General features: G+C 46.8%; 1 protein-coding gene across 10 annotated transcripts in view; it reads right to left on the reverse strand.

Annotated features, from left to right (window-relative positions):
* The window catches only part of kmt2ca (lysine (K)-specific methyltransferase 2Ca), a 148,282-nt gene that overhangs the window by 70,538 nt on the left and 50,847 nt on the right, over positions 1–26,897 (reverse strand). For all 10 annotated transcript variants that reach the window (XM_035416154.1, XM_035416152.1, XM_035416155.1 and 7 more), the window contains exons 5-12: positions 24,725–24,919; positions 20,882–21,012; positions 20,297–20,406; positions 12,659–12,824; positions 11,481–11,652; positions 8,579–8,693; positions 3,165–3,340; positions 1,539–1,702 (exon numbers count right to left, since the gene is read on the reverse strand). In XM_035416154.1, the coding sequence (XP_035272045.1) occupies positions 1,539–1,702; positions 3,165–3,340; positions 8,579–8,693; positions 11,481–11,652; positions 12,659–12,824; positions 20,297–20,406; positions 20,882–21,012; positions 24,725–24,919 (1,229 nt within the window). The remainder of the gene's footprint in view (positions 1–1,538; positions 1,703–3,164; positions 3,341–8,578; positions 8,694–11,480; positions 11,653–12,658; positions 12,825–20,296; positions 20,407–20,881; positions 21,013–24,724; positions 24,920–26,897) is intronic.

A 26,897-nucleotide genomic window follows, 5' to 3' on the forward strand; every position in this document is an offset into this window, starting at 1 on the left:
CGCGAACTCTGCAGCTACAAGCAGCCAGCCGGTGTCATCGGCCGAGTAGACCTTCTCATCTCATTTCCCCGGAGAGGTGGAAACCAGCCCAATTTCTCGGGGTGAGAAACAACGGCTCCGACACAAACCACCTTTGGCTTTCCGCGATTGGATTCTGTCAGATTCGGCTTAGGCGGAAAAGGCTGCAATTAATGCGCTGATTTATATTTCTTTCTTTACGGAAGGGAGGGGCAGCGATGCGTGAGCCTTTCTCCATACGCCGCGGCCTACACACAAGAGCAAACAACGAGCGCTCATCTGTCCAAATATAGCATTAGCATGACAGGGGAATACCTCTGGCAGTCCAGTCCAACTAAATAACCACACAGCAATACACCTCTTTGTTATTACAAACATTACAATAGCCAGCAACCGGCTTGTGTCAGTTGACAAGGTAAAATCAACACTACAAAACAAACGGTTGACAGAAGATTTTTTTTTTTTTTTCTTTTGCAGCTTTAGTTCACCTATCAAAGCCCTTTATTTGTTTTGCAGATCATGAAATATCAGAAAGGAAAGGAAACGGACTCAAGGGCCAAGAGAGTCCAGGGGGAGGATGAACACCTTCACTGCAATTACCTTCCGGATAGTCACACACTTCCCCCTCTCTCCCCCTTACTACTGGTCTCAAGTGTGCATCCCCTTCGCACAATGTCAGTGCCATTGCGATTAGCGCTAACACGCTATACTAATGCTAACCCATTTCCTTCCTTGGAAGAAATTCCATTTACAAATGAATGAGTTGACCTATTCAGAGGAGAAATGGGCAAGACAGCTCAACACAAAATGGGCAAGATAGCTCAACTCCAAAGGAAAAGCTGTTCCCTTACAAAACTGTTGGAAAACGTATCTGACCGACCCCTGTAAACCTAGCCTCTTTAGGCCAATAATTGTTGATATCTTAGACTTAAGTCTGCATTCTCCGAAGCATTTAGTACACATCCTGCAGTCTGTATATGCACAGGGCACAAACCGTCCCTCCACCGAGGTTTGAAAACTAGGCTACTCTTAATCCCAGAGTAAGAAGCACTGGAATGCTGCTTGGCTTCAGGATTAACAAATGGCGCTCACTGGGAGCAGGCTGGTTTTTCTTCAAAATATCAAAAAGAAAATTCTAACAAGGTTCTCCTTCTTGCAGACTTAAAAGCATTAATTAGATTGACCTGGCTAGATAAAAGGTTAAATGGGGCCACAATGCGAAGTAGGTGTTGCTTTTTAAACTTTCATAGCCACATCGAGCTAATAAAATCTTTTCGACCTTTTAAAAAAGGAAAATATTGGACTTTTTTTTTTTTTTTTTTTTAGACTTAATGCCAATTTTACCGCGCATCCTAAACCAATTTGTTCCCCAATCCGGAATGGCCAATCAGACATGTAGGCGTATCCCATCACTGCAACTGCCCTGTCAATTCACGAGGACCCACGCGGGCGCACACCCGGCCAGCTCCCGTTTCTTTAGCCGCCAGCTGGACTGTGAACCGTTCGAGTCTGAGACTCACCCGAGGCAGGCTCTGGAGCGGGCGTGGCGATCTCCTGGGCTGGGTCGCTCTGGGTTTGGGCAGGGTCCCGCTCCGCTTGCTTGCAGGCGGTGCAGACGTAGTCGTCCCTCTGCGGGGCCTCCACGTCGCCCCCCGCCTGCCTCTCACAGTCAGCGTGGAACCACCTTCCGGAAGGATCCAGACAAGGACGTCGGTCAAAAGTGTAAACGGCCACAACATAAAAAAAATAAGTAACTAAAAAAAGTACCGTTCTTAAAGGAGCAGTTTTTGCCAATTTTTCTAATTCTTTGGAAGGGATGGATCCTAGGGACATTGAATGTTTATAAGAAGGTACAGTCTAACAGCTCTTTTGTGCAGCAGGCCTGATGCTTCCTACCACAGGTGTGGTTCAGCAGGGGTCCCTGCGACCGTGCCTAGTACACCTCACGCCCCCCCACCACGACTTCTCTGCCTTTCAAACATTCACGGTCCAAGGACAGTCCCCAAGGAGAACGCGGTTGGGCACACGTGTGACACGTGCTACTCGGGCAAAGTGCGTTCCAGCACCAACATTAAGACTTTTTTTCAGCCCAATATTTGAGTCTACAGCAGCTTCAAGGTTATCCAGCTAAATGCAGAAATGCTCGCCTGTGACGACAGGGACATCACACAGGCAAGGAGAAACGCTAAGTATCGAAAATGTGATGAACAGAAAAATTGCGGTTGTTATTTCACTTTCAGCTCTACTTCTCTGAATGACTGTTAAATGGGAAGCACGATTGCCATTTTCAGCTGCTCAGAAAAAAAAATACCCAAGAAAAATCTCACAATACGATTGTATTTCTTCCCTCAGTATAAAAATGAACTTTTGACCTGAGCAGCAATGAGTGGAAGGAATAAAGATTTAATTGCTGGAAAGCCTCACAAACATCAATTGAGGAAAATCTAATTAATGTGCCAGCCCCTTAATCCATGCATTCCTGCTTACATTTGAATCCTAACGAACGGTTAAATAAAGAAAATCTAATTCATTTGCAAAAGGCATTACATGGAACATTTGCAAAGATATTACTGTGTAAACTGCATTAAAACAGATGTGAACAGTATAAAAGCCAGAAACGTATTCATTACTAAATTTTCACTATTTTGGACATGTGCTTGTATGTACCATTTCTTTATTGTGACGAATTAAGACCAGACACAATAGCAATTTAAAAAAGCCTCACCTATATTTAAAATTGTGCTTAAGAATATGTTACACACAAGTGCAAGGATATATGGACCAAATCAATGGTTGACGACATTGAAATAAAAACTGTCCATTAAAATGACCTGAAACAATGCACTTCCTTTTCACAGTGCACTTTTGGCTATGACAAGAGGGCAGCTGTGCCCTTCCTTTTACAGGTGCAACAGAAAAGGTGTCCTACTGTTTACAGGTGTGACAGAATAACAGATGTGCCTTTCCTTATAGAGGCATGACTGGAGAACAGGTGTGTCCTACCTTTATTACAGGTGTGACAGAATAACATTTCTGTCCTACCTTTTTACAGGTGTGACAGAATAACAGGTGTGTCCTAGGATGAGAGAAGAACAATGATGTCCGACCTCCTACAGGTATGAGAGGGCAGATGTGTCGTACAGTACCTTTTGCAGGAGTGACAGGAGAGCAGGTCTTTGTGGAGCTCGGGTTTCAGGGACTTCCCGCACAGGGGGCAGGGCACCGAAGAGTCCTGCTGCTGGTAGCAGCCCTCACACAGCGGGCAGCTGTGGTGCCACTGGCCACTGGTCCTGGTGCCGCACTGAATGCACACTCTGCAGTTCTGATGGCACACGGCGCAAGGGGATCAGTCACAGCACCAAAACGCTAGACGAGCAAATCTTTTGGAGCCCGAGTGCATAATAGATCAGAAGCCGTTCCTGAGGATGTTAGAGCAGATTGTTAAGGCAGGCAAAAAATTGCAGGGCTATGCTGTACAACCAGAGAGTCACGGGGACCGAGACGACCATTACAGTCACCTAAATGAAATCCAATTCATTACATTACATTACATTCATTTGGCAGACGCTTTTATCCAAAGCGACGTACAAGAAGTGCATTTTCATGATCGTAGACAACTGCTGAACACGGGTTCAGTAAGGTACAATTACTTATTTTGTACAGCTATTTCTAGCTGAGAACAATGAACACTATCCTGGTCTAACATCTGCAAAGCCAAACTAGGCAGAAGATTAAGCTAGAGTATTAGGACAAATACAATTTACCAAGAAGTGCAGGGATGGGGCAACATGTAACAAGGAAAAAAGGGTTTTTTTTTTTTTTTTTTTTTTTTTTTTTTTTTTTTTTTTAAATATGTATATATATATATATATATATACACAGCATGGTGGTGGTTATTCTAGGTATAGTCTGAAGAGATGAGTCTTCAGGCCACGGCGGAAGATGGATAGTGAGGGGGAGGTTCGGAGAGGGACGGGGAGTTCGTTCCACCACTGGGGAGCTAGGGTGGAGAAGCTCTGTGATCCCTTTGGGCGGGTGGGAGGGGTTACAAGACGCCCTGCTGCTGCAGAGCGGAGTGGTCGAGCAGGCACATAGAATTGAGTCATGTCCTGCAAGTAGATGGGGGCTGTCCTGTTGGCGGCAGTGTAGGCAAGGGTCAGGGCTTTGAATCGGCAATTCAGAAGCTTTCTGACCAAACAAGAACCAGAGGATAGGACAAAAACAGAGACATAGTAAAAATAAAAAAGACAAGGGGGAAAAAAAAAAAGAAACTGGGTGTGTTACCATAGGAACGCGACAGTCCAGCTACGAAGGCATCCACAAGACATTAAACGAATGATTTTTCTTATCTTCACAATTAGTGTTTCCACGATCAAGCGATTATCCTTCGGTCTTCCCGTTAAGTGCCGGAGCATTTATCTGACATGTACATCTCAGATCTTCTGCGGACCAATTACATGCAAGTTGCCAACAGGTGAAGTTAAGATAAAGAACCGTGCACAAGGGCAGAACTCCATCATTCAAAGCCACTGAGCCCATTAACCTTCACCTCTTCTTTGCACTGATGTCATTCTCCCCGCTATATCACTTGGATCACTCCACTCGGTCTGTGCTGTCCTGCTTCCATTCGACTCACTCACACACGCAATACCACCGTCTGACACTGGCACGCACTCCTCAGGTCAGCAGTCAGGACGATAAGAACCCGAAACACCGTGATAACAAAAGGCTATTCGGCCCATCTATAGAAGGCTCACCATTTACCTACAACACAGAGTGTGTCCGGCACTTAGTCTCTGCCTCTGGGATACGACATGGCAAGCTGTTCCACGCATTGACAAATCCGTGTAAAGAAATATTTCCGGAATTTACTTTTGGTTGACTTCCACCTATGCCCCCATGTTCCGCTGGCAGAGTGCAACCTGAAGAATCTTTTGCAGCCACCGTGATTTCTTTCTTTTTTTGTTCAGGTCACGTTCCTGAAGTACCAACGGCATTTTGGTTTTGAAGAGCGCAGGTCGAAGGAGGCCCAAAGCAACGAGCATCCTCCCGTTCCTTCCCGATGGCGACCTTATCGTTTCAGCTGTCATTCAAGATCACGGACGAGCGTCGCTCCAGAGGCGCGCGGCTGCCGTGGCGAGGGGCGAACGGGCGGATCTGCTCGTGCAGACATTCGGAGAGGGGGCTGTCGCCGGGATGAAAGCGTCGGCTCTGGTGCCTGCCCAGGGAAACGCTCACGTCCAATGGCCCAGAGTCTCGAGTTACCCCGCTGGCTGTCAGGCGAGACCTCGCCCGCCCCTGTCCACAAAGGGTGAGACGGTCGAGACGGTCGGAAATCCAGGCGGGAGGTTGGGGATTTTGGGACTTGAAAGGGGGCTCCGACCACAGAGGGCCCTGATTTCCTTGGCAGCCGCCAATGTTTTCTCAGATGGGGGGTGGGGGGGGGGGGAGGTCTTGGTGGGATAAGGGGGGATTAATTACAGGAAAGCCCGCGGCTAATCAGTCTGAGATCAGAGGGCTAAACTCCGCCCCCTCCTATCCAAGCCCCACCCAGCCTGACTGCACCAGCGACTCAGGCAGAATAATGCACAATGCTTTTATCTACATCTCAGTGTTAAAGAAAATATCCAGTTCCCAAACATCTCCATCGTGAGTGGACGTGGAATTGTGCTTCTTTTCCTCGAACACGCCGAGTGCTGCGGCATTTTCCATCCCGGACCAATAAGGCCTGGTACAGCAATGCTGGCCAAGTCCTTCCATATCTCTCACCATCCACTCCATGCACAGGGCTTTGCGCACAGGAATTTGAGAAACGATAAGGGAAATGGGTTTCGGTGGATATTGCGGTGATCAATCACTAGAACTGGGCACAGGGTTTACTGGCACAGATCTTTTGAGGTTTGGCAGGTTCCACAGTGCCCTGCCATTCCGCATTTACAGTGCGCCAATACAGCAGGAAAACAAGACACATGCAGCTATAGAATCCCTCGAGAAACTGCAATGACAGGTCAGGAATCTCTCTTTCATCTCTCTTCTGTTCTGCAGATGAGTGGTATTATGTCATTGGGGGCAACGATTCACTCCACACCAAAGTAAAGCTGCGAAGGCTTTCTGCCAACACGAGCGACAGGGAGCTGACTGGGAGACGAAGGGTTCTGGAACTTTCCTCGTAAGCAGCAAACACCCCCGCACGCCGCCTCCTGCAATCACCTAAAAGCGCAGCGGGGGTTTTCCATGAGGAGGGTCTCCGGGGGGGAATTAGCATTTTAAAAGAAGGACTGATTAAAACCCATTGTACCGGGGAAAGGGAGAATGAACAGCCTGTTCCGAATGGCAGAATGGTTTCCAAAATGGACAAGGGGTGGACAAAGAAGAAGAAGAAAAAAAAAAAAAAAACCTTGAAATAAGACAAAACAAAAACAACAAAAATAAATCCCAAATGGAGTCTCCAGACCCAGTGCTTGGGGTTGTGGAGTGCACAGCAAAACCCAGAGACTGGAACAGAGCTTGTCAAAACCTGGCAGCATGTACCGTTGCCCAGGTTTGCAAGCGACCTGCTAGCAACGATGCGAGCTTAAAGAGAGCCACACCGCTGCCCATGAGGGAAACCTGCCAACCGGACCCACACCATCCAGCTCTGCTGTCACTCACTGCTGCTCTCTCTAACCCAGCCTGTCACTCACTGCTGCTCTCTCTAACCCAGCCCGTCACTCACTGCTGCTCTCTCTAACCCAGCCTGTCAATCTCTTCTGCTCTCTCTAACCCAGCCTGTCACTCACTGCTGCTCTCTCTAACACAGCCTATCACTCACTGCTGCTCTCTATAACCCAGCCTGTCACTCACTGCTGCTCTCCTTAGCCCAACCTGTCACTCACTGCACCTCTCTCTAACCCAGCCTGTCAATCACTGCTGCTCTCTCTAACCCAGCCTGTCACTCACTGCTGCTCTCCTTAGCCCAGCCTGTCACTCACTGCACCTCTCTCTAACCCAGCCTGTCACTCACTGCTGCTCTCTCTAACCCAGCCTGTCAATCACTGCTGCTCTCTCTAACCCAGCCTGTCACTCACTGCTGCTCTCTCTAACCCAGCCTGTCACTCACTGCTGCTCTCTCTAACCCAGCCTGTCACTCACTGCTGCTCTCTCTAACCCAGCCTGTCAATCACTGCTGCTCTCTCTAACCCAGCCTGTCACTCACTGCTGCTCTCCTTAGCCCAGCCTGTCACTCACTGCTGCTCTCTCTAACCCAGCCTGTCAATCACTGCTGCTCTCTCTAACCCAGCCTGTCACTCACTGCTGCTCTCCTTAGCCCAGCCTGTCACTCACTGCTGCTCTCTCTAACCCAGCCTGTCACTCACTGCTGCTCTCTCTAACCCAGCCTGTCACTCACTGCACCTCTCTCTAACCCAGCCTATCAATCACTGCTGCTCCCTCTAACCCAGCCTGTCAATCACTGCTGCTCTCCTTAGCCCAGTCTGTCACTCACTGCACCTCACTCTAACCCAGCCTGTCACTCACTGCTGCTCTCTCTAACCCAGCCTGTCAATCACTGCTGCTCTCCTTAGCCCAGCCCGTCATTCACTGCTGCTCTCTCTAACCCAGCCTGTCACTCACTGCTGCTCTTTTTAACCCAGCCTGTCACTCACTGCTGCTCTCTCTAACCCAGCCTGTCACTCACTGCTGCTCTCTCTAACCCAGCCTGTCAATCACTGCTGCTCTCTTTAACCCAGCCTGTCACTCACTGCTGCTCTCTTTAACCCAGCCTGTCACTCACTGCTGCTCTCTCTAACCCAGCCTGTCACTCACCACTGCTCTCTCTAACCCAGCCTGTCACTCACTGCTGCTCTCTCTAACCCAGCCTGTGTCACTCACTGCACCTCTCTCTAACCCAGCCTGTCACTCACTGCACCTCTCTCTAACCCAGCCTGTGTCACTCACTGCACCTCTCTCTAACCCAGCCTGTCACTCACTGCACCTCTCTCTAACCCAGCCTGTGTCACTGACTGCACCTCTCTCCAACCCAGCCTGTCACTCACTGCGCCTCTCTCTAACCAAGCCTGTCCCTCACTGCCCCCCTTCTCCAACCCAGCCTGTATCACTCAGTACTGCTCTCAGTAACCCAGCCAGTGTCCCTCACTGCCCCTATCTCTAACCCAGCCTGTGTCACTCACTACTCTTCTGCATAACCCAGCCTGCATGCGGCTGAGAGATGAAAAAGACATTAAAGTAAAATGGTTATTTTCAGCACTCAGAGCGAGGGGTAGAGTGAGGGGGAGGGAAGTGGGCAGGGGAGGCTGTGCAGTAGCACAGGAGGAAAATTATTCCAGCAAATAGAATTTCACTGCTCAATTAAAACGCTGCGTTTCCCATGCTTCAGACATACACCAAGAGCTACGCTACAGCACACTGCTATAATACTCCACAGCGTATTCTCCCTCATACCATACACTCTAGCAACACACATACAATACTCTCATACAGTTTACTCGAATGACCATACATTGCACTCGGTTTGCTACTATCACAAGTCATGCCTTTTACTCTGTGCCCTGACACTTCATACCTTACACCTCCAGCCATTGGTGGGAATAGTATCCATCACTGGCTGCAGGCAGAAAGTGTGATAGCCCTTGTCACACATATCACAGACCAACATCTTGCTGTCCTCTCCAGGGTTCCTGAAACACAAAAAGAAAAATAAATTGATTAAGGAACAAGTAATTGATACTGCTTTACCTGCGGGCAATGTAAAACAAGTCACTGTTCTCACCGTTCAAAAACAAAAAAAAAACTAGAAATACTGCCTCGCGGTTGTATGCCTCCGCCAACCAGTAGCTAGTTTGGATATAAAATGTCATCACTTCATCATTTTATCCTATTAGACATTTGTGTGAAACTTTGTCATAATTAGTGTATGAATTCTTATGGCCAAAAACGTGTTTCGTGAGGTCACGGCGACCTTGACCTTTGACCACCAAAATCTAATCAGTTTATCTTTGAGTCCAAGTGGACGACTGTGCCAAATTTGAAGAAATTCCTTCTTATCACATCGCGGTTCGAAAGTTGTTGCACAGACATGAGTCAGGGGAAGACACCTCACCTCAGGCCAGCGTTGCCAGATTTTAAAACGGTGAACCCGCCCAAAGCCATTTTTCCCTGCACAACAACATAAAAAGTAGCCCAACTGGGCAGGAATTCACCCAAACTGGCAACACTGCGTGCAGCTCAACAGGTGGACTTGTGGACGCCCCAAGCAGCAGCAGAGGTTGCAGGCGTATGATGAAAAACCTTTGTTTTGGCCAAATGAATCCCTACCATCCCTGGGTGACGCTAAAGTTAGCTGCATGGCACCCCGCAGATCCCATACTTAGGCCCATCTATTCACTAGAACAGTGCCCTAAAATGAGCAGCAACCTGTGGGGCATCATTTTGACTGATGACACATGCCCTCCAGGAGTGAGCACACCGTCTGAAAGACAGACCACATGGGCACACACACGCACACGCACAGTCCAACCAACACTAGAACTCTACGGAGCCATATTTTAGTGCCGTAAAAATTTCCTTTCCTGAAAAAAAAAATATCCTAAGACATTAAAGATTTGTTACCTGGCTATTTTTTTTTTTTTTAAGAAATAAATTTGAACGTGGACCCTGTGATTTATGACAGTTTGGGGAATGCAGAGAACAATCAAAGCCGCAGGCCGGGGTTTCACGCCAATGCAAATCCACGGTAAATGAGAACGTCATCTGATATTTACAGCTGCGGAGGAGCGTCATTAAACCCTGTTCTCTCTCGCTCTCTCTCTCTCTCTTGCCCTCACTCGCTCCCTCTCTCTCTCGCTCCCTCTCTCTCTCTCAGCTACACCCTGTCCTTGCTTCGCCCCTCCGCCCCCCAGCCACCTCTCGCTGCGGCCTATTTTAAGAGCAGCCCTCTGCCCCACCTCACCCTCTCCTCCAATCCCCTGCTTCCCAGACGCGGGGCCGCTGCTAATGCACTCAGACCGCCATTAATAAAAACTGAGTCATCGCTCAGGGTCGACTCATTCATCCTCGTGGACCAGACCTCGGCGGGCCTTCGAAACAGCGGGAGGCGCAACGCCTACTTTCGCCAGTGCCAATTCTGTTTTTGTGAACCTCAAACCTACTCTACCCCCTCGTGAACATCTCTGTGCTCTTCAGACACCATAAATCAACTCCCCAAAGCTCCATCCCCCTCATCAATGTGTGCGCTCCTCAAATACCATAAACCAACTCTCCAAAACTCCACCCCCTTTGTGAATATTTCCTGCACACTGGAACTTGTGTATTTGCATGAGTGGTTTGCCCATTTTCCAAACTAATGAAGTCCACTTATTTTAAAGCCGATGCAAAAACAAAAATAAATCAGACTTATTTTTTTCCCCTGAAAATCAGACTGCATGCTGCCAGCTAGCCAAAGGTTGATAACTACAGCCATCTCCACCCCCTTTCATGAATGTCTATTTTCAAACACCATAAACAAACTCCAAACAGCTCCGCCCCCCTCATGAATATTCGTACCGACACAGACTCCAGAGCTCCGCAGTCATCTGCAAATCAGTTTCTGATGTTTATCAAACGCTCACTTCACGAGTTCCCGCAGGAAAACGCTACGTTAACCTGCAGAGGCGTGTGAGCGAGGCGGCCCGCCTCCACCGCTAACGTCTGAGCAGCCGCCAAAATGATTAAGAGAGAGGGAGAGAACGAAGGAGGTGAAAACTAAATTAAAATTCGCATGCCTTCTTATCTGCCCCTCCTGAGCCCCTGCACGTTCTGTCGGCGTTGAGCCGAGCCGGGTTTCCTTTCCACCCTCTCTCATCCGTGCTCCGCGCTCAGAATTATACCCCCATTATCTGCGGGACTCTCCCAGCACGGGCGTGACTGACGGCGCCCACACGACTACGATTTAAGGCTGGGAAACGGGATCCCAGGACAAGGGATTCTGGCACCAAAAAAAAAAAACATGGGACTTTTTTTGCATTATGAATACAATTAGAAATAAAAAATGTTCCATGCTCAACCTGACAAATGAGCCGGTGTGATTGCATCAATTAAGCTGCGTATTTTAAAACGAGCTTTCAACGCGTGTCGTCTCTTGAGCGCGTGCTTTTCCGGGATATCTAGCAAACCCGCATGTAATTTCTGCGAAGAAAGCAAGCGGCCTCGGAGGAAACGTAAAACGCGCTTGTGAATCTGCACGAGGAACGCACGGACGCCCAAGCCGTATAATGACATTAGACATGGAAAATCCAGGGGACGCACGCAGGCAAAAAGAGCGAGAACGACGATGACGGGCGCTCGAGGGGATGGGCGGGCCTCACAGGTAAGAGACGTTGCGGGTTGGCTGGCCGCAGGTGCGCGGGGGTGACGGGCGCGAGGGTTCGCAGGCGCCGGGGGGGGGGGGGGGGGGGGGGGGGGCGGGGGGGGGGGGGGGCAGGACTCACTTGCACGTCTGGCAGACCTTGCACTCGGGGCACTGCCAGCCGGCCCTCTTCAGCGGGCTCACGGTGACGTCCAGGCACAGGCCGTGGTAGTGCTGGCCGCAGCTCGTGCAGAAGAGCCGGTCCAGCAGGTCGCCGGGGCCGTCGCACAGGGCGCAGTTCGCCGCGTCCTCGTCTGCCGTGGCAACGGGGGGGGGGGGGGGGGTGATAAGAGAGGCAGAGACGTTAGGCGCCGGTCCACAAACAGATCAATCCATCGGTCATAAATCACAAACAAACAAAATGGAACAACGTGAAAAAAGGGAGCCATAATAGAGTTACGAGGCTATTTTCTTTGAAACAGCCCTGTCCAATAAGCGCACATGCATATATCACGCGTACCGCATCGTAAATCTTTTTCACTTCCCAAACAAGTTCCGTATTAATACACGGGTGGGAGCGTGGCTTTCCGCCTCGTCCTGTGAGACTGCAGATGTCCATGGTGCCTGAAATGGGGGGGACTACGCATAAAGCATCGTAATGTCTACATGGTGAATCCAAAGTGTCTAAAAATAATCTATAATAAAAGCTGAGAATGTGCAGTTTGTCTAAATGTGAATTGTTTGAATACAAATATAAAATTGTGGAGTACAGAGCCAAATCGAGAAAAGACAAGCATTAGTCCGAAACATTATGAAGCTCACTGTATATCATGAGAACTGCACAGCTTTGTATGGTCTATTGTCCACATACAGGCATACACAGGCACACACACACGCACACACACGCGCACACACACGAACAGGCACACACACACAAACAGGCACACACACACAAACAGGCACACAGACAGGCACACAGGCACAAAGGTGCACACACACACACACACACACAATTGACAGTGTAGCATAATGGGTAGGGAACTGGGCTTGCAATTCTAAGGTTATAGTGGTTTGAATCATTTGTGGGGCATGGGTATTGTACCATTCGGCAAAGGACTTACCCTGAATTGCTTCAGTAAATACCCAGCAAAATAAATGGATTATAGGCAAATAATATAAATGGCATGAATAAGAGAGTATGCTATACGGCTAAATAACGCAGAAATAGGGACGTGTCATTATATACACGAGAACACAAATTTACATCTAACATCTGAACATCAGGTGTCCTCCAGTTAGGCAAACGCTGGGCAAACGTACATCTGCGGAGGGCCAGCTGGACGTGCTCCGGGCAGTGGAGGGTGCGGCTGCTGATGTCCTGAAAGGTCCCGGCGGTGGCGGCGGCGCAGGGGTAGTGGTACGAGCGGACGCACTTCTCCACGCAGCACTTGATGGACGCTCCAAGGCGCTTACAGTATGCACAGTGCTGCATGGGGGGGGGGGGGGGGGGGGGGACAATGGACACGGTTACAACCTCACCTCATACAGAACCCAGTCATGAACTCAGTCTGATGGGATAATAAACACACCTTTACTGAAAACATAAATATATACAATAAATGCATCTCGTGACAACTATAAAAAACTTCTGAGCAGAAAGCAACTTAAGAATAATGAGAAACTAAAACACACAATAATATCCTAATAAAAATGTATTCAGTATTATTTATTTGCTAATGATTAAAGTGACACGGCGAATAATGAGGGAAAAATCCCAGCAAAAAGAAAATGCACTTCATGAACATCCAATTAAAATGCAGCTGTGCCACGGTGTGCAGGGCAGAACTTAAGCAAGCAAACGCTGGGCAACGTCAAGACTCTTACAGTCCAATGGCCACCTGAATCTTAGTAACGGAAAAAGCAAAGACTGCGTATGCTGCCGGCTTACGTTCCGAGGAGTGTTTCAATATGGCCGAGACTTCAAGTCAGAATCTAGCAACTGCCATTAGCATGCTGGCTGGTGGGTGGGTGGGGGTGGGGGGGGGGGTCCAGTTAATTTGTCAACTTAGAAATACTTTGGAGTATTCTGCTTATTTATCCTAGAAAAACTTTGAAAACTATAAAAATATACGGCTGCGAGGAAAAACTATTTTAGCAGAATCTACGAGAGCAGAAATTTATGGCAGGTTTCCAAAAACATCAAAAGCAGATTTTTTTCTGACAAGAGAGTAGCAGTAAAGTGCTGCACTGGCACCAGCATTAGAAGCGCAGCAGCCTGAAGACCGCAGACCTTTGCCTCCATCTGCTATTTTCCAAAGCGCGAGACCACGCAAAGCATCATGGGAGAAAAAAGTAAAACTCATACATGCGGCAGTTGGAGGGAACCGAGCCAAACCTGGACACGCAAGCCGCCCGGGCCTTCCAGGGCCGACGCGTTCGCGAGGTTGCGGTTTTTTTCACAGACAGTAATCTTTATGGATGTGTCCTCTCCAATAAGGATGGCGAAGCGCACGACAGAAAGGCGGAATTGAGCAGAAAGAAAATTGCATGGCCTTCCATCAACCTTTCCATCTACTTTCATTGAGAGAAGCAGCCGGGGGCTGGGCCGTTTGCTTATTTCCCCAACAACTAATTCCAGGTCCAAGATGATTTATGGCAGCAGGCAAAATGCAATATGGCAAGTGTGAAAAATTTAATTCAATATGTTAATATACAGATGTTTTATGAAGCCATCAATGGCATGAATACGCTTGGAAATGCCAGAAAGGAACCTGTACTGTCATACATGCACACAGGAACGCACGCATACACAAACATGGACATGCATGCACACACACGCCTGCAGTGGTAAGTGCAACACACAGCTACCCATGCAACAGCATGTACATATATACACACACAAAAGTCAAACACTTACATACTTTATTTAACACAACATAACATAATGATAGGAACAGGCCATTCAGCCCAACAATGCTCACCATTTTCCTGACTAAACTACTGCTGTGATTACCTACAGACTAGATAATATCTAACACAGTATCAAGCCTATTCCTGAAAATCCCCAGAGTTTCTTCCTCTACTACGTGACCTGCAAGGCTGTTATTTTTTAAGCGTTGAATAAATAATAAAAAATAAAAACACGAGAAATAACTACCCGGGATGGAATCCCTCTGGTTATAATCAACTAACTTAGCTAGCATTTTACTAAATAGCAATGACCAAAGGAACCCCTGTGCTAGGAAATATTTTTGTTGGTCTCGGAACAGAATACAACCAAAATTTACCAGGAATCAGATTACAATATTGTAATAAACTACAGCTAATGTTAGCATATAACAATAAGGGCGAACTAACTACAATAATAAAAAAAAATTTACTTTCGGAGCAGAACAGTCGTACCTTGCCTGTTCGAATACCAAATACACACTTGAAAGCACAATATAATCCTGTAACAAACTTTTTCGAACACCCTTCACTCTTTCCACCACAAACAGGAAGTGTGTGTCAGATACATTTGAAATACTTTTAACCTTCAGACACTTTAGGCTGCACAATAATGACAATTTCAAAAGAAACATCCACTTTCACCAATGATAAGAAAAAAAGTGCTAAAACCTTCATGTCATATGTTTTGGTTTGTAACATGTTTCCTTAAAATTTCTAGGCCGCCTGCAGGAGTGTTTACAAATTTGATGAAAATCAAAGGAGTTGAAGGTAATAAAATTACATATTTGAGCCACGCCTGATACGAACACAACAACATGCAAAGACAAACACACAATGCGCAAATGTGCAAACAAATTTTCTCTCTCTGTCTTTCTCTCACACACTCACATATGGATGCATGCACCCACGCCTAAGCATGTACACTTTCACATGTGTGCGCACACACGCACTTTCATGTACACACACACAGACACACACACACACACACACACACACACACACACAGCAAGGTACACACACAAAAAAGCATTTGGCTCCAGCGTAAATGAGAGATGTGCAGGCAGTTTAGCACATTACGGGCACAAACACAATTACGGGAATATGAGAGCGGGGCGGGGCTGAGCAGAGTGGGAGCAGAGTGGGAGCAGAGCAGAGCGGGGAGCTGAGAGGGGCTGAGCAGAGCAGAGTGGGGGCTGAGAGGGGCAGAGCAGAGCAGAGTGGGGGCTGAGAGGGGCTGAGCAGAGCAGAGCGGGGGGCTGAGAGGGGCAGAGCAGAGCAGAGCGGGGGCTGAGAGGGGCAGAGCAGAGCGGGGGGCTGAGAGGGGCTGAGCAGAGCAGAGCGGGGGCTGAGAGGGGCAGAGCAGAGCGGGGGCTGAGAGGGGCTGAGCAGAGCAGAGCAGAGCGGAGTGGAGGCTGAGAGGGGCAGAGCAGAGCGGGGGGCTGAGAGGGGCTGAGCAGAGCAGAGTGGGGGCTGAGAGGGGCAGAGCAGAGCAGAGCGGGGGCTGAGAGGGGCAGAGCAGAGCAGAGCGGGGGCTGAGAGGGGCTGAGCAGAGCAGAGTGGGGGGCTGAGAGGGGCTGAGCAGAGCAGAGTGGGGGCTGAGAGGGGCTGAGCAGAGCAGAGGCTGAGAGGGGCAGAGCAGAGGCTGAGAGGGGCAGAGCAGAGTGGGGGCTGAGAGGGGCAGAGCAGAGGCTGAGAGGGGCAGAGCAGAGTGGGGGCTGAGAGGGGCAGAGCAGAGCGGAGGCTGAGAGGGGCAGAGCAGAGCAGAGCGGAGGCTGAGCAGAGCAGAGCGGAGGCTGAGAGGGGCTGAGCAGAGCAGAGTGGGGGCTGAGAGGGGCTGAGCAGAGCAGAGTGGGGGCTGAGAGGGGCTGAGCAGAGCAGAGCGGGGGCTGAGAGGGGCAGAGCAGAGCAGAGTGGGGGCTGAGAGGGGCTGAGCAGAGCAGAGCGGGGGCTGAGAGGGGCAGAGCAGAGCAGAGTGGGGGCTGAGAGGGGCTGAGCAGAGCAGAGCGGGGGGCTGAAAGCCGGCTGGGGCGGCCCTCCCGAGCGCCGTGACCTTTCCGTTTCACAGCTGAGTGAGCCGCGCTGCCAGAGCCGACCTTTCCCCGCGCCTGATCCATCACCCCGCTCCGCCACTCTTTCTAGGAGCCCCGCCCCACGCTGCACTTCTGTTTCTGCAGCGTGCGGCCCTGCCCAGGGCAGCCAGCATTTCATCACACACCCTCCATTCACACAAACGCACGTTTACCAGCGGTGTATCAAAAGATGTACCCCTGGAAAATGGGCAGCTAATGCGTTTTGTTTACAGATCTCCCCTCCCCCCCCACCAAAGGTGCCCAATGACAGTTGGAAGTTTCTCTTTTTTTTCCCATTTGCTGGCAAGATGTGGAAAACCCATGTTACTACAGAAAAGAATTTGTGATTCGCACAGAAAAAGTGAGCATTACACAGAAACGAGTCACCCCTTTCAGTGACAAAAAAACAGGAAATACACGTCTAGCTTTATACTGGCACTTTGGGTCTATCTAAAATATTCTGAAGGATCAGCATAATAAAAGGAAACCAACAGTCATTTGAAAACTGCAGCACAAGAAAACACATTTCAAAAGACATTTCCAGAGGCATTTATCAACCAACGGTTCTAGAAGCAGTTTGTGGAGCCAAGTCATCAGAAACCGCCTTTGCGTCAGCCGACTTTTGAACGTAACCATCCCTAAGCTTGTTTTGAGCACACAATTCATCTCAAATATCCTTATAGCACTTCTCTTAGATAATGGCTTTCAGTTTCTCCAAAATTCTCCAAGATTCCTTCTTTATAAATGAACAAACATATAGCATATATCAATTAAGCACAAAGTTTATGGCCTACTGTTTTCTTTTTTGAGAATTCAAGATGAGTAGCCTTTTTTGCTAGTAGGTATCAACTTTAGACTGCTTTAGCTAAATACTACAACATCGTATTTTGCTTTTGCTGTGTCTTTCAAAAACTGACATTAAAAAAAATCCAGTTTAAAGCTTTCATTATTAGTTACAAACTAAAAGTATTTACAGCTAAAAATGAAAACCCATTTAAAGATAAGGCAAGAGTAATGCAAGGAACAATTCCAGTTGCTAAAATATACAGAAGGAACGTAGCTTGAACTCACTTCACAAGCTTTTAGTATTTCAGTGTTCGGAACAAGCCACATTCCCCATGGATTCCTACCTGTGAGCTTCTACTTTAGTAGGAGGCTAAGGGGCAGGTTTGCTCTAGAAATTATACTAGGAGCCAGCTTGCATGATTGGCTAACCAGCCAACAATGACCAGGGAGTGACCTAGCAACAGCCCGACATTGTTTTTTGTCCCCAGCAAATCAATGGAAGATGAAAAGGTTGAGGCTACCTGCTCTCAGAGCACCTGCAGTGTCTGGTGCAGCTAGAACAATCACTAGTGTTGCTGAGACAGAAGTTACACTACATGTCCAAAAGTATGTGGACACCTGACATCTAACGTTTCATCCAAAATTACGGGCATTAAAATTGAGTTGTTCCACTCTTTGCTGCTATGACAACCTCCACTCTTCTGAGAAGGCTTTATACTAGATGTTGGAGTATTGCTGCAGGGATTTGCTTCCATTCAGCCAGAAGAGCATTAGTGAGGTTGGGCACCGATTAGGCAGTTGGCTTTCCAATTGATCCCAAAGGTGTTGGATGGGGTTGAGGACAGGGCTCTGTGTAGGCCAGTCAAGGTCTTCCACACCAACTTTGACAAAACCATTCTTTAATAATGATGACACTGCGTGTGCCATTATGTCCAATCAGATTGACTACTTTCTTCTCCTTTTATACCACATCATCAAAGCCATAGTGACTGGCAGTTTCCTCATGTCCAATATACTTGTCTGGAAGTATATCACGTGTATGGCACCTCAAAAAAGCCTCCCAGGCACATAATGTGAAATCCGCCTGCAAACTAGAGAAGGGTGCCGTTTAGTATGTGTATTTCCATCTTGGCTGAGCTGGATATAAGCCAAAAGTTTGTTTTTTTTCCTCTTATAATTTGCAGCAGTAAACATGTTTATAGACTCCTACTTTTTATGTTACCAAACTATTTAAATGGAATAATACTCATTCTGTACTTGAACTGAATTTCAATGATGCCCTTGTGAATTTTCACAGCCAACAGGCACATCCCATTCAAACAAACCGGTAAGAAACCCAAAGTATCAATGCAGTTATGCCTCATCAATGTAGAGCTCCTACGAACAATGGTGAGCATTTAACAAAAATGAATCATTTTCTATGATAAGAGATCTAAATGCTACGTATGCACTATTGTTTCAGATATGTGATCATACCCCCACCATGATCGCTCCCACACACAGACATCTCCTTTGTGACATTCATTTTCTGAGCAGACATTATGTTCCTGTAACCACAGACCAACACAAAACATTTTTGTCTGTATAGGTGCTCATTTCATTCCTGCTAGCCTTTATAAGACAGACTTACGGATCAAGGTATAAGAGTTGCGATGAAAACTAAAAATGGCAAGAACCAACAGTCCAGATTAGCATTTAGTAAAAATAAAAGGGACTCGTGGGAATTCAAAGTTGCAGCATAGATTGCTGGGTCATATGTTGGGAAGAGAACACACGGTGTATTAAAATATGCTGCTATAGCAAGCAGTAAGCTTGGGCAGCCAAATCTCCAGGTTTTGTCACTGATCAAGTCCGTATCTATCAGATTCAACTCATCACCTTAATTAGGCTGGACTAGCTTTTCTCAATGGTTGCAATAGTGCCAGTGGTTTCTGGAACCTACCGAAATAAGAACTGAGAGGTCTGTTTCAGCCTCATGTTGAATACAACATGCATCAAACTGAATGCAAAAAACAGCACTGATTTCACCCAGGATACAATTAAATACGTAGAGCAAGCAGTTATAAATTTGTGATAAAATCATTTGTATTTGGTTTATTTTTAACATGTTCATGTAAAGTTCCAAAATACCATTATAAAGGGCTTTTGGGTGGCTCACCAGGCAAAGTACAGGTTATCAGTGTGTGACAGACAGGCCGGCAGAGTCCTGGTAATACTATTGGTCCGCTGTGGCCGACAGCCCTATAAGGCTTCACATAATTGGCCACACTGTCGCCAAGAGAAGCCGGCAGGGTTGAGAAGCAACTCCACTGGACTCCTTTAAGTATTTCCAGTTCAAAAGAATACCATTTAATTTGAAACTCTCTTTTAAAAACTCAGTTTAATTGGCAGTGTCCTTTCCGTGACACAATTTCCGAGGGTAGCAAAATATTATAGCTGGAAAAAACTTTCAGCCATGTTTCATTGCATTAATTGGAAAAACAGCAATGTCAAAACTGCCCTGGCAATGCTAAACTCTTGAACGGATTAAAATATCAAAAGATCAGGGGACTAAAGTAAGGCTTCTCTGCTTTCCAACTTAACTGAGAGCCAGTAAACTTTTGATTTACTCACACTACTCAACTGAGACCTAATTTTTCTTTCAAAAAATAAAATCAATCTACATTAGCATACCACAAGTTGAAGGCATCAGTAAATTTCCATTGGCTTCAGAGGCTTCAGAGCCTGTGCATCTCACATATTCCACATGCAGATTACAAATGATTAAAATAAGAAAATGAATAATTACGACAGATGGCACACCTCAAACTAGCACTATGAAGTTCAGATGTAGATAATGGAAAAAATGAAGTCGTTTCTTCATGAGTGCAGACATTGAAACCAGGTAAAAACTTGCCAGACAATTGTCACACTGACGATTCGAGTCACACAAGACCACTCCATCACAAGCAGGTCACCAGCAGAGAGCCTGTGACAAACGGCACGGCCTAGCAACCAAAAGTACTGCTGGAAACTAAGGCCCGGACTGAAAAGGCAGAGAAAAAAGTCACTCAGGAAAAGGTGCCAAATGTCAGTGAAGTAAAATGAATGAATAAACGGAAGTGATTCCCAAAGAGATGTTAGCAGGAGAGAAAGGGGCGGAGACACGTCTCACCTTTGTGCTCCCTGAGTCGATGGCTTTGTCCACGTAGAGGAGTGACTGTCCCTCCCCCCGACACACCCCCTCTGACCACGCTGCACAGCGCAGATGGGCACAGCATTGCCCTGCAAGAACAGGACACACACACAAGTACATACATGCACAAGCAAACCCACGCGTAGTGTGAGGGGATGCATGGCAGAGGGCCATGTAAGACTGCTGCTCTTGGACAGGATCTCCAAACCTCAAACCTACTCTCCATACTACAATCACCACATTAACCTCAGCTTTCACTTTCCCCTCTACCAATCCCAGTCGCAGTTCAATCACCAAACCAGCGTGTTTGCTGCCCATCTAAACAGTTTAACCTCAGCCACACTCCTGAACATGACTGGATCTTGAGACGTCAATTGGCTAATGGACACCATCCACAGAAATCACTACAAATTGAATTTTTAAATAAACTTTGATGGAAACTATTTACATGGTGAAGCAGGCAAAGATAGACTACATGGGCCCGCCACAAGCACTGACCAAGTCATTTACATACGTAGAAGAGGCATTAACCCTCTCTGATGACGGATCAGGCTCAAGACCTACCTGTGGGATCGAACAGTGACTGGACGTTGATGTCGTCAGGAAGGCCGACCTGGCCCAGCTCCCCCCACAGCTTCCCGGCCGGCTCCTCCCCAAACACATCCGCCATCCCGTCGCAGGGAGAGAGCGGCCCACTGTCCGGGCGGGGGGGTGGGGGGGGAGGGGGATGGGATGGGATGGGATGGGATGGGGGGATGAGAGAAGAGGGGCGAGAGGGAGGTTAGGGTTATCTCCCTTGGCTGACACACAAGGACGGGCTATTCAGCCTCAGACTGGGCCGGATAAGGCGCGCTCCCAGAATTACAGGAGTCTTGGATAAGCCACTAAGACTCGGCAGCCGAGGTGCGGAAAAGCGGAAAACGAGCATTTGCATTTAAAAAGAACCCCCGGTCTAAGTGAGTCGGCCAATGCAAGGAACTCCGGGAAGGGATGAAAGCGCACAGTACACTACCTCTGTGTTGCGGAGGCACATCTGCATAAGACTAAATGGAAAAAGCATTTGGCTGCTTCCTCCCCATTAAGGGCTATATGAGGGGGAAAAAAAACACTGTCTTACTGTATTTTTTCCCCCTCTCATAGCATTATGCCATCATGCAATGTAAGGGCAATGGTGGTAGTAAAGAATTGCTCCTTGTGGGAAACTAAAAAAAGGTAATTTTTCATCAATATCGTATTTTTCTATTTAGTTGTGTAAAATAAATAATGTTTCCAGGATTCCTAATTGTATCTTCTTACAACGGATTTTGGTATTGAAAGGCACAAATTAATGTCACCCTATGGTGTAAATCTTGTGCCACCAGACAACTGAATTTGAATTGAGTAAATCTGAATTTGTATTTCATAATTTTAAACTGTATATAAAGTTATGAAATCTAATTTGATTACAATGAATTTGTATTTCATGATTTGAATTTGTATGTCAGGTTATAATTTGAATGTTGTGATTTGAATCTGAATTTCAAAAACTTGAACTTGTATGGATCCTCTTAAAAAAAAATTTCAGTATTCAGTTTCAGTTCAGGTAAAAATTGAACATTTCAGTTTGTGGGCAAGCAAAAACCTGTATGAACAATCAGTAGCAATGTGACTAGATTTGGCTGGGCTGAAATGAATATCGCCAAACTAAGTCCCACAAGTAACTCACCTCTGAATAACATTTCATGAAATTACGTAATTTCATTTTATCCCCTGAATGATATCCAAGAGTTTTGTTCCTTCTCAGTGTGCAATTTCCCATGATGCCATATTTTGGTATGCATGAGAATCCATCATTCATCTCTGCATCCAAGCAATTCACAAGTTCAGCCACATTGCAACACTAAGCAGGCTGCCTCGTACGACCCCATGCACATTCTACGGAAAACCCTACTGTGTGTGGGCAGAAACCTAAGGTTACTTGTTTTGAAGAAATTGAGGCCGCATCTTAGAAGACCCCTTTAAAGGGATAGTTAACTTTCAAAGGTTATGTGTGTTGGCTGCTACACCATTCTGAGAGCCAAGAGCTGTCACTCAGCATATCTCTCACAATAAGCACCTCACCCAGAGCAAATCTATTTTGGAAAATTTTAACAGAAATGAGAGTGGCAGGCGGGGGGAGGGCAGGCAGTGGTTAGGTGGAGAGATTTGAAAAATCTCAAAAAAAGAAAAAAGTTAAGTCTTCCTTAACAAGTGCGACCTTAAATATTGCCGCAAAAGCCTTTTTGTTATTGTTTTCATTTCGCTCCCCTCTTTCTATTACTGGCATGGCTCCAGGCCCCACTGACCAATCATATGGCTCCAACACAACAATGCTTGGCTGCTTGGCCGTTTGCCAGGACTGCACTTGGTGCCTATTACGTCACCTGACCCTGGGGGAAATGCTTGATTGGTTCCAAAGAGCCGAACAAATTAGGTACTTGTCCAATGAGCCAGGGGAGTATCTTTTGATGGGAGCCTTTAACAACTGTGGTCACGTGCAGGCCCAGTGACAGACAGGAGCTGAAAGTCCACTGTAACTGAGAGCCATCTGAGTAGCTTATGGATTTCTCATCTTCAGGCCATTTTGGCTGCAAAGTAATTGACCCAAATTGAATTCTGGAGCCGAGTTCATTTGCATTTCCTGGCTTATTCAGGCCAAAGCAGTCTATCTTCATCTCCACACCTCACCACCAATGCACAATGAACAGAGAGCGCATTTAAGTAAACTGACAATTCAAAAGGAAGAAAAAAATACTTTCATCCACTCTGAAATGAAATGCCCTAGCAGGGACATTTAAAAAATGTCCTATGTAATAATACTATCAGATCAACCTAAGCTTTCTTTCATCTTTTTTAAAACAGAATTCTAATTCCACAATTTACTTGTCATGTTTCAAGCGCAAGCCTGTTCTGTCACCATGACATCCTTCAAATTGCATTCTGCTCACTCAATTCATTCTGCTTCAATCCAGAACTGAGTTTGGCAGTCATTCCATCAGAAGACTGCACTTCTAGAGAAGCAGACTGGAAGTGGCTGCTTTCATTGGTTTTTATTTTTACCTCACTTCCTACTGGGGGTATGGACTCAGGCCTGCCTAATTTGCCTAGTATCTTGTGAAGGGTCTCTGTGGCAGTGCCCCTGTAAAAATTGCTATACTATATATATATATATATTTTTTTTTTTTTAATTAAAAAAATGGACTGAACAGACTACCGAACTAACGCACATTGCAGGGGAAATCCTACACACTCACACTCCTGCACACTCACACACAGAAACCCCAATTCCCCGGGCAATTATGCCAACCACAGTCCTAACTGGCATGGTCAAGAACTAGGCTAGTGCCTTGTGGCTGGGATTGTAGACAGAAACAGGTAAAGAGGACATCTAGTCATGCAAGCAAAGATGCATCACTATTCGTCAGCTTTATGAAACTGCTGCAAAAAAGGGGGATTAAAAGACCCCTTTTTACTAGTTATTCATCAGACTGCAGCATTCTGTTCGCCCTGCCAATGAGCTTGTTATTTCTTGAGGAAAAAATAACCACCATTAGATGCTCACTTTCAAGCATGCAAACAGCTGGAGTTTGAGGTTGTGGCAGAGAAACGAGACCAGAAAAAGCCACAATTACCAGCATACAAAGTCATTGGAGTACAATGGAAGGTGCGAAAAATGAATAAAGTCACTCACCGCCGTCAAACAACACAATCAGCAGATGGAATGATGTCAATACTGAAGCAACGTTTTGGAAAATATCACATCCAATGGAACATTTGCACTGCAAATTATGCCTTATTTTTTCTCTGGCTTCCAAGAAATTGGTGTGCCGTGAAATATTTGCTCAGTGTGGTTTGTGCTTTGACAACGCTGCTTTAGACCAAAAACGCTGAATGCCCCAATACCAGCCATTGTAAAGCCGGTCGGTCAACAGACTTCTGCAAATAACCCAATATAATCATTCATTGCACATAAAAACCATCTGGGCCAATTGAAACATTCATTACAACTGAAATAATATCAAAAACCCCACAAAGTGAACTATGCAATCAGTCTAATTGCATGGGTAGAAAAACTGGCCGAATAAATGTTTAACTTGTGAAGCATCTAAGCTGTGCTAAGTCACCCTGGATGCGGCGCTGTGTTCAGTAAATGCCTAACAGGCTGAAGACGGCCCCCAGACGGCGTTTAATCCCGGAGACGGGCACCCTGCTTTTGTTTCGGCTCTGAACACGCACTCACACACGGGCCCCCTGACACTCGCATCATCTGCCGGGGGGGGGGGACACGGCACAGCTCGTTAAACTGTGGGCAGCCAATCACAGACAAGCATTTCGCCAGCACCGGCCGTTCGCTCGCTTCGTTTTCGGACAGGGGGAGCGGAGACTTACTTCGCCGGGTCTCCCAGCCCGTGCTCGGCCTCGCTCCGTTCTGGGCTCCGGTCCACGTCGGTGTCGTTCTCAGAGCTGCCCCTCCGGTTCCGGATGTGCAGCGGGACGTACCCGGGCGTGGGGCCGAACATCTTGAGCTCACCCTGTCCCAGCAGGCTCTTCTCTCCGCAGTAACAGAAGGCACAGAGCTGTTCACTGCATTTGGAATGGTGGGAGAGTAGGGAAAAGGGGGGGGGGGGGGGGGATTTAAATACCACTGGACCTCGGGAACAGTAATTATCCCATAATGAGACAAGAGCATGGCTCACACTGGCTTCTGCGTTGACTGCAGGCTGAACATGATCCCACACTGGACACAATGTGAGCACACAATACTCAACAAATGCTGCAATGCACTCATAGCCCTGAACAATTTTTCCAAATTTAATTTCTCAAAGTATACTACAGGGAATGGGTTTGCATACATATCTCCACAAACACATCTGCTCTAATGGGGCCATTCAAGCCATATACATTTCGACAAACACACGCTGGCTCTACTAGGGCCCATTCACTCACGCATGTTCGCATGTACACTTCAGCATGTGTTCAGCTTGAGCCATTCAGCCATTTGTTGTACCTTGACAAAAATAATAAATGAATAATGCTGTAGACATGCATGTGGTTTGCTCCCGGATGCCACACGGATTTGAGCTCAAAGAACCACTGATGGCAGTCGCTAGGACACAGCATTTAAACACAGACCTGGTTCCCATCTAAATTCCTTCCCCTTGCTCGCTTGCTGAGAGAGAGAGAGAGAGAGAGAGCCTTACCCCACCACATAAATTAAAGGCTGAAATGAATACTGAGGTTGTGCCCCGAGTGGTGGCAGCAGACGGCTCCTCACGCACATGACCAGTTCCCCCAGTCACCCAATCACAGAGCGATCCCAGAAGAAGTAGACGAGTGCCCCTACCCCAGGCTAACAAAGAAACTCAGCCCATCTTCACCCTCAGCAGTGGGCAGCAAGGCCTGGAGCACCAGACCAGGTGAAATGGCTGATCCTCCAAAGATCTTCCAAATGTGCTTATGTTTCCAACTGGGAAGGTAATATATGTGGATTTTTTACTATTTGAAATACATACAATTTTATGTTTATAGACACACACACTTATATAGGTAATATTAATCCAAAATGTATTTGGAAAACTTCCAACACTAATAAGTTCCCTGGAGAAAGTATCTGTCTCCTTCCTTTAGGAAACATCGACAGAGCTGTCCATCACAGAGATTGACTGTAACCTTTCTGAGAAGCACCTGGGAAAGTGGAATATATTAAAGTCTATGTTAATGTATCAGTTCTTTTCACTCTGTGTAAGAGTGTGGTGTGTGCGTGTGTGTGTGTGTGTGTGTGTGTGCGCGTGCATGTGTGTGTGTGTGTGTGTGTGTGCACAGTGCGTGAGCACAATGGGGAGAATATAAACTAGTGAATGACTGTGGTTATACAGTCGAAAACACATTCACTCTACTCATTTCTGAAAACTAATCCCTTGAAGGGGTAGATGACTTTCAGGAGTTTTAAATGTTTTAATTCCCGTGTATGTTTTTGTTCAGTCCAGCCAGTTTTTGTGTATGATGAGGGGTATTTTCGAGACTGGTGTAGGGGCATCAATGGGGTTGTAAATAAATGCACTTGTGCAGCAACATTATGCCTCCAGAGTTTTAATGTGTATTTAACCAGACTTATTTTTAAAAAAATGACATTCATTCTCATCCACAGTTGGAACCATTTCCTGTCACACATGCAGCATAAGACTCGAAGAAAAAGGTGGCACAGCTTCCTGTATCAGCAGTACTAAATGTCACAAAAGCAGGAAGCAAATCAACAGGTCCTCAAATGAGCTGTCAACCTGCCAGTGCACCTCCCCCCTTTGACCTCTCAGCCTCTGTCTGTTGCAACTCCTCACCTGTTCATTCAGGCTCTAATAAATAACATCTGCCAATGTAGCCAAAACAGTACTGTTTCAGTCACACACAGAATTGTAGCTTTAATGTCAATTGGCAAGTTTAAATTAAAGCTACGCTGCACAGGCAAGAACAGACAGTGTGGTAGCTAGGGCTGTCAAAAAATATTCGATGTTCGAAAACTATTCGAAAATTTTTTTAAGTTCGAACCTAAATTTGAGCATTCGAA

Source organism: Anguilla anguilla, chromosome 4, assembly GCF_013347855.1.
Source record: "Anguilla anguilla isolate fAngAng1 chromosome 4, fAngAng1.pri, whole genome shotgun sequence".
NCBI classification, from domain to species: Eukaryota; Metazoa; Chordata; class Actinopteri; order Anguilliformes; family Anguillidae; genus Anguilla; species Anguilla anguilla.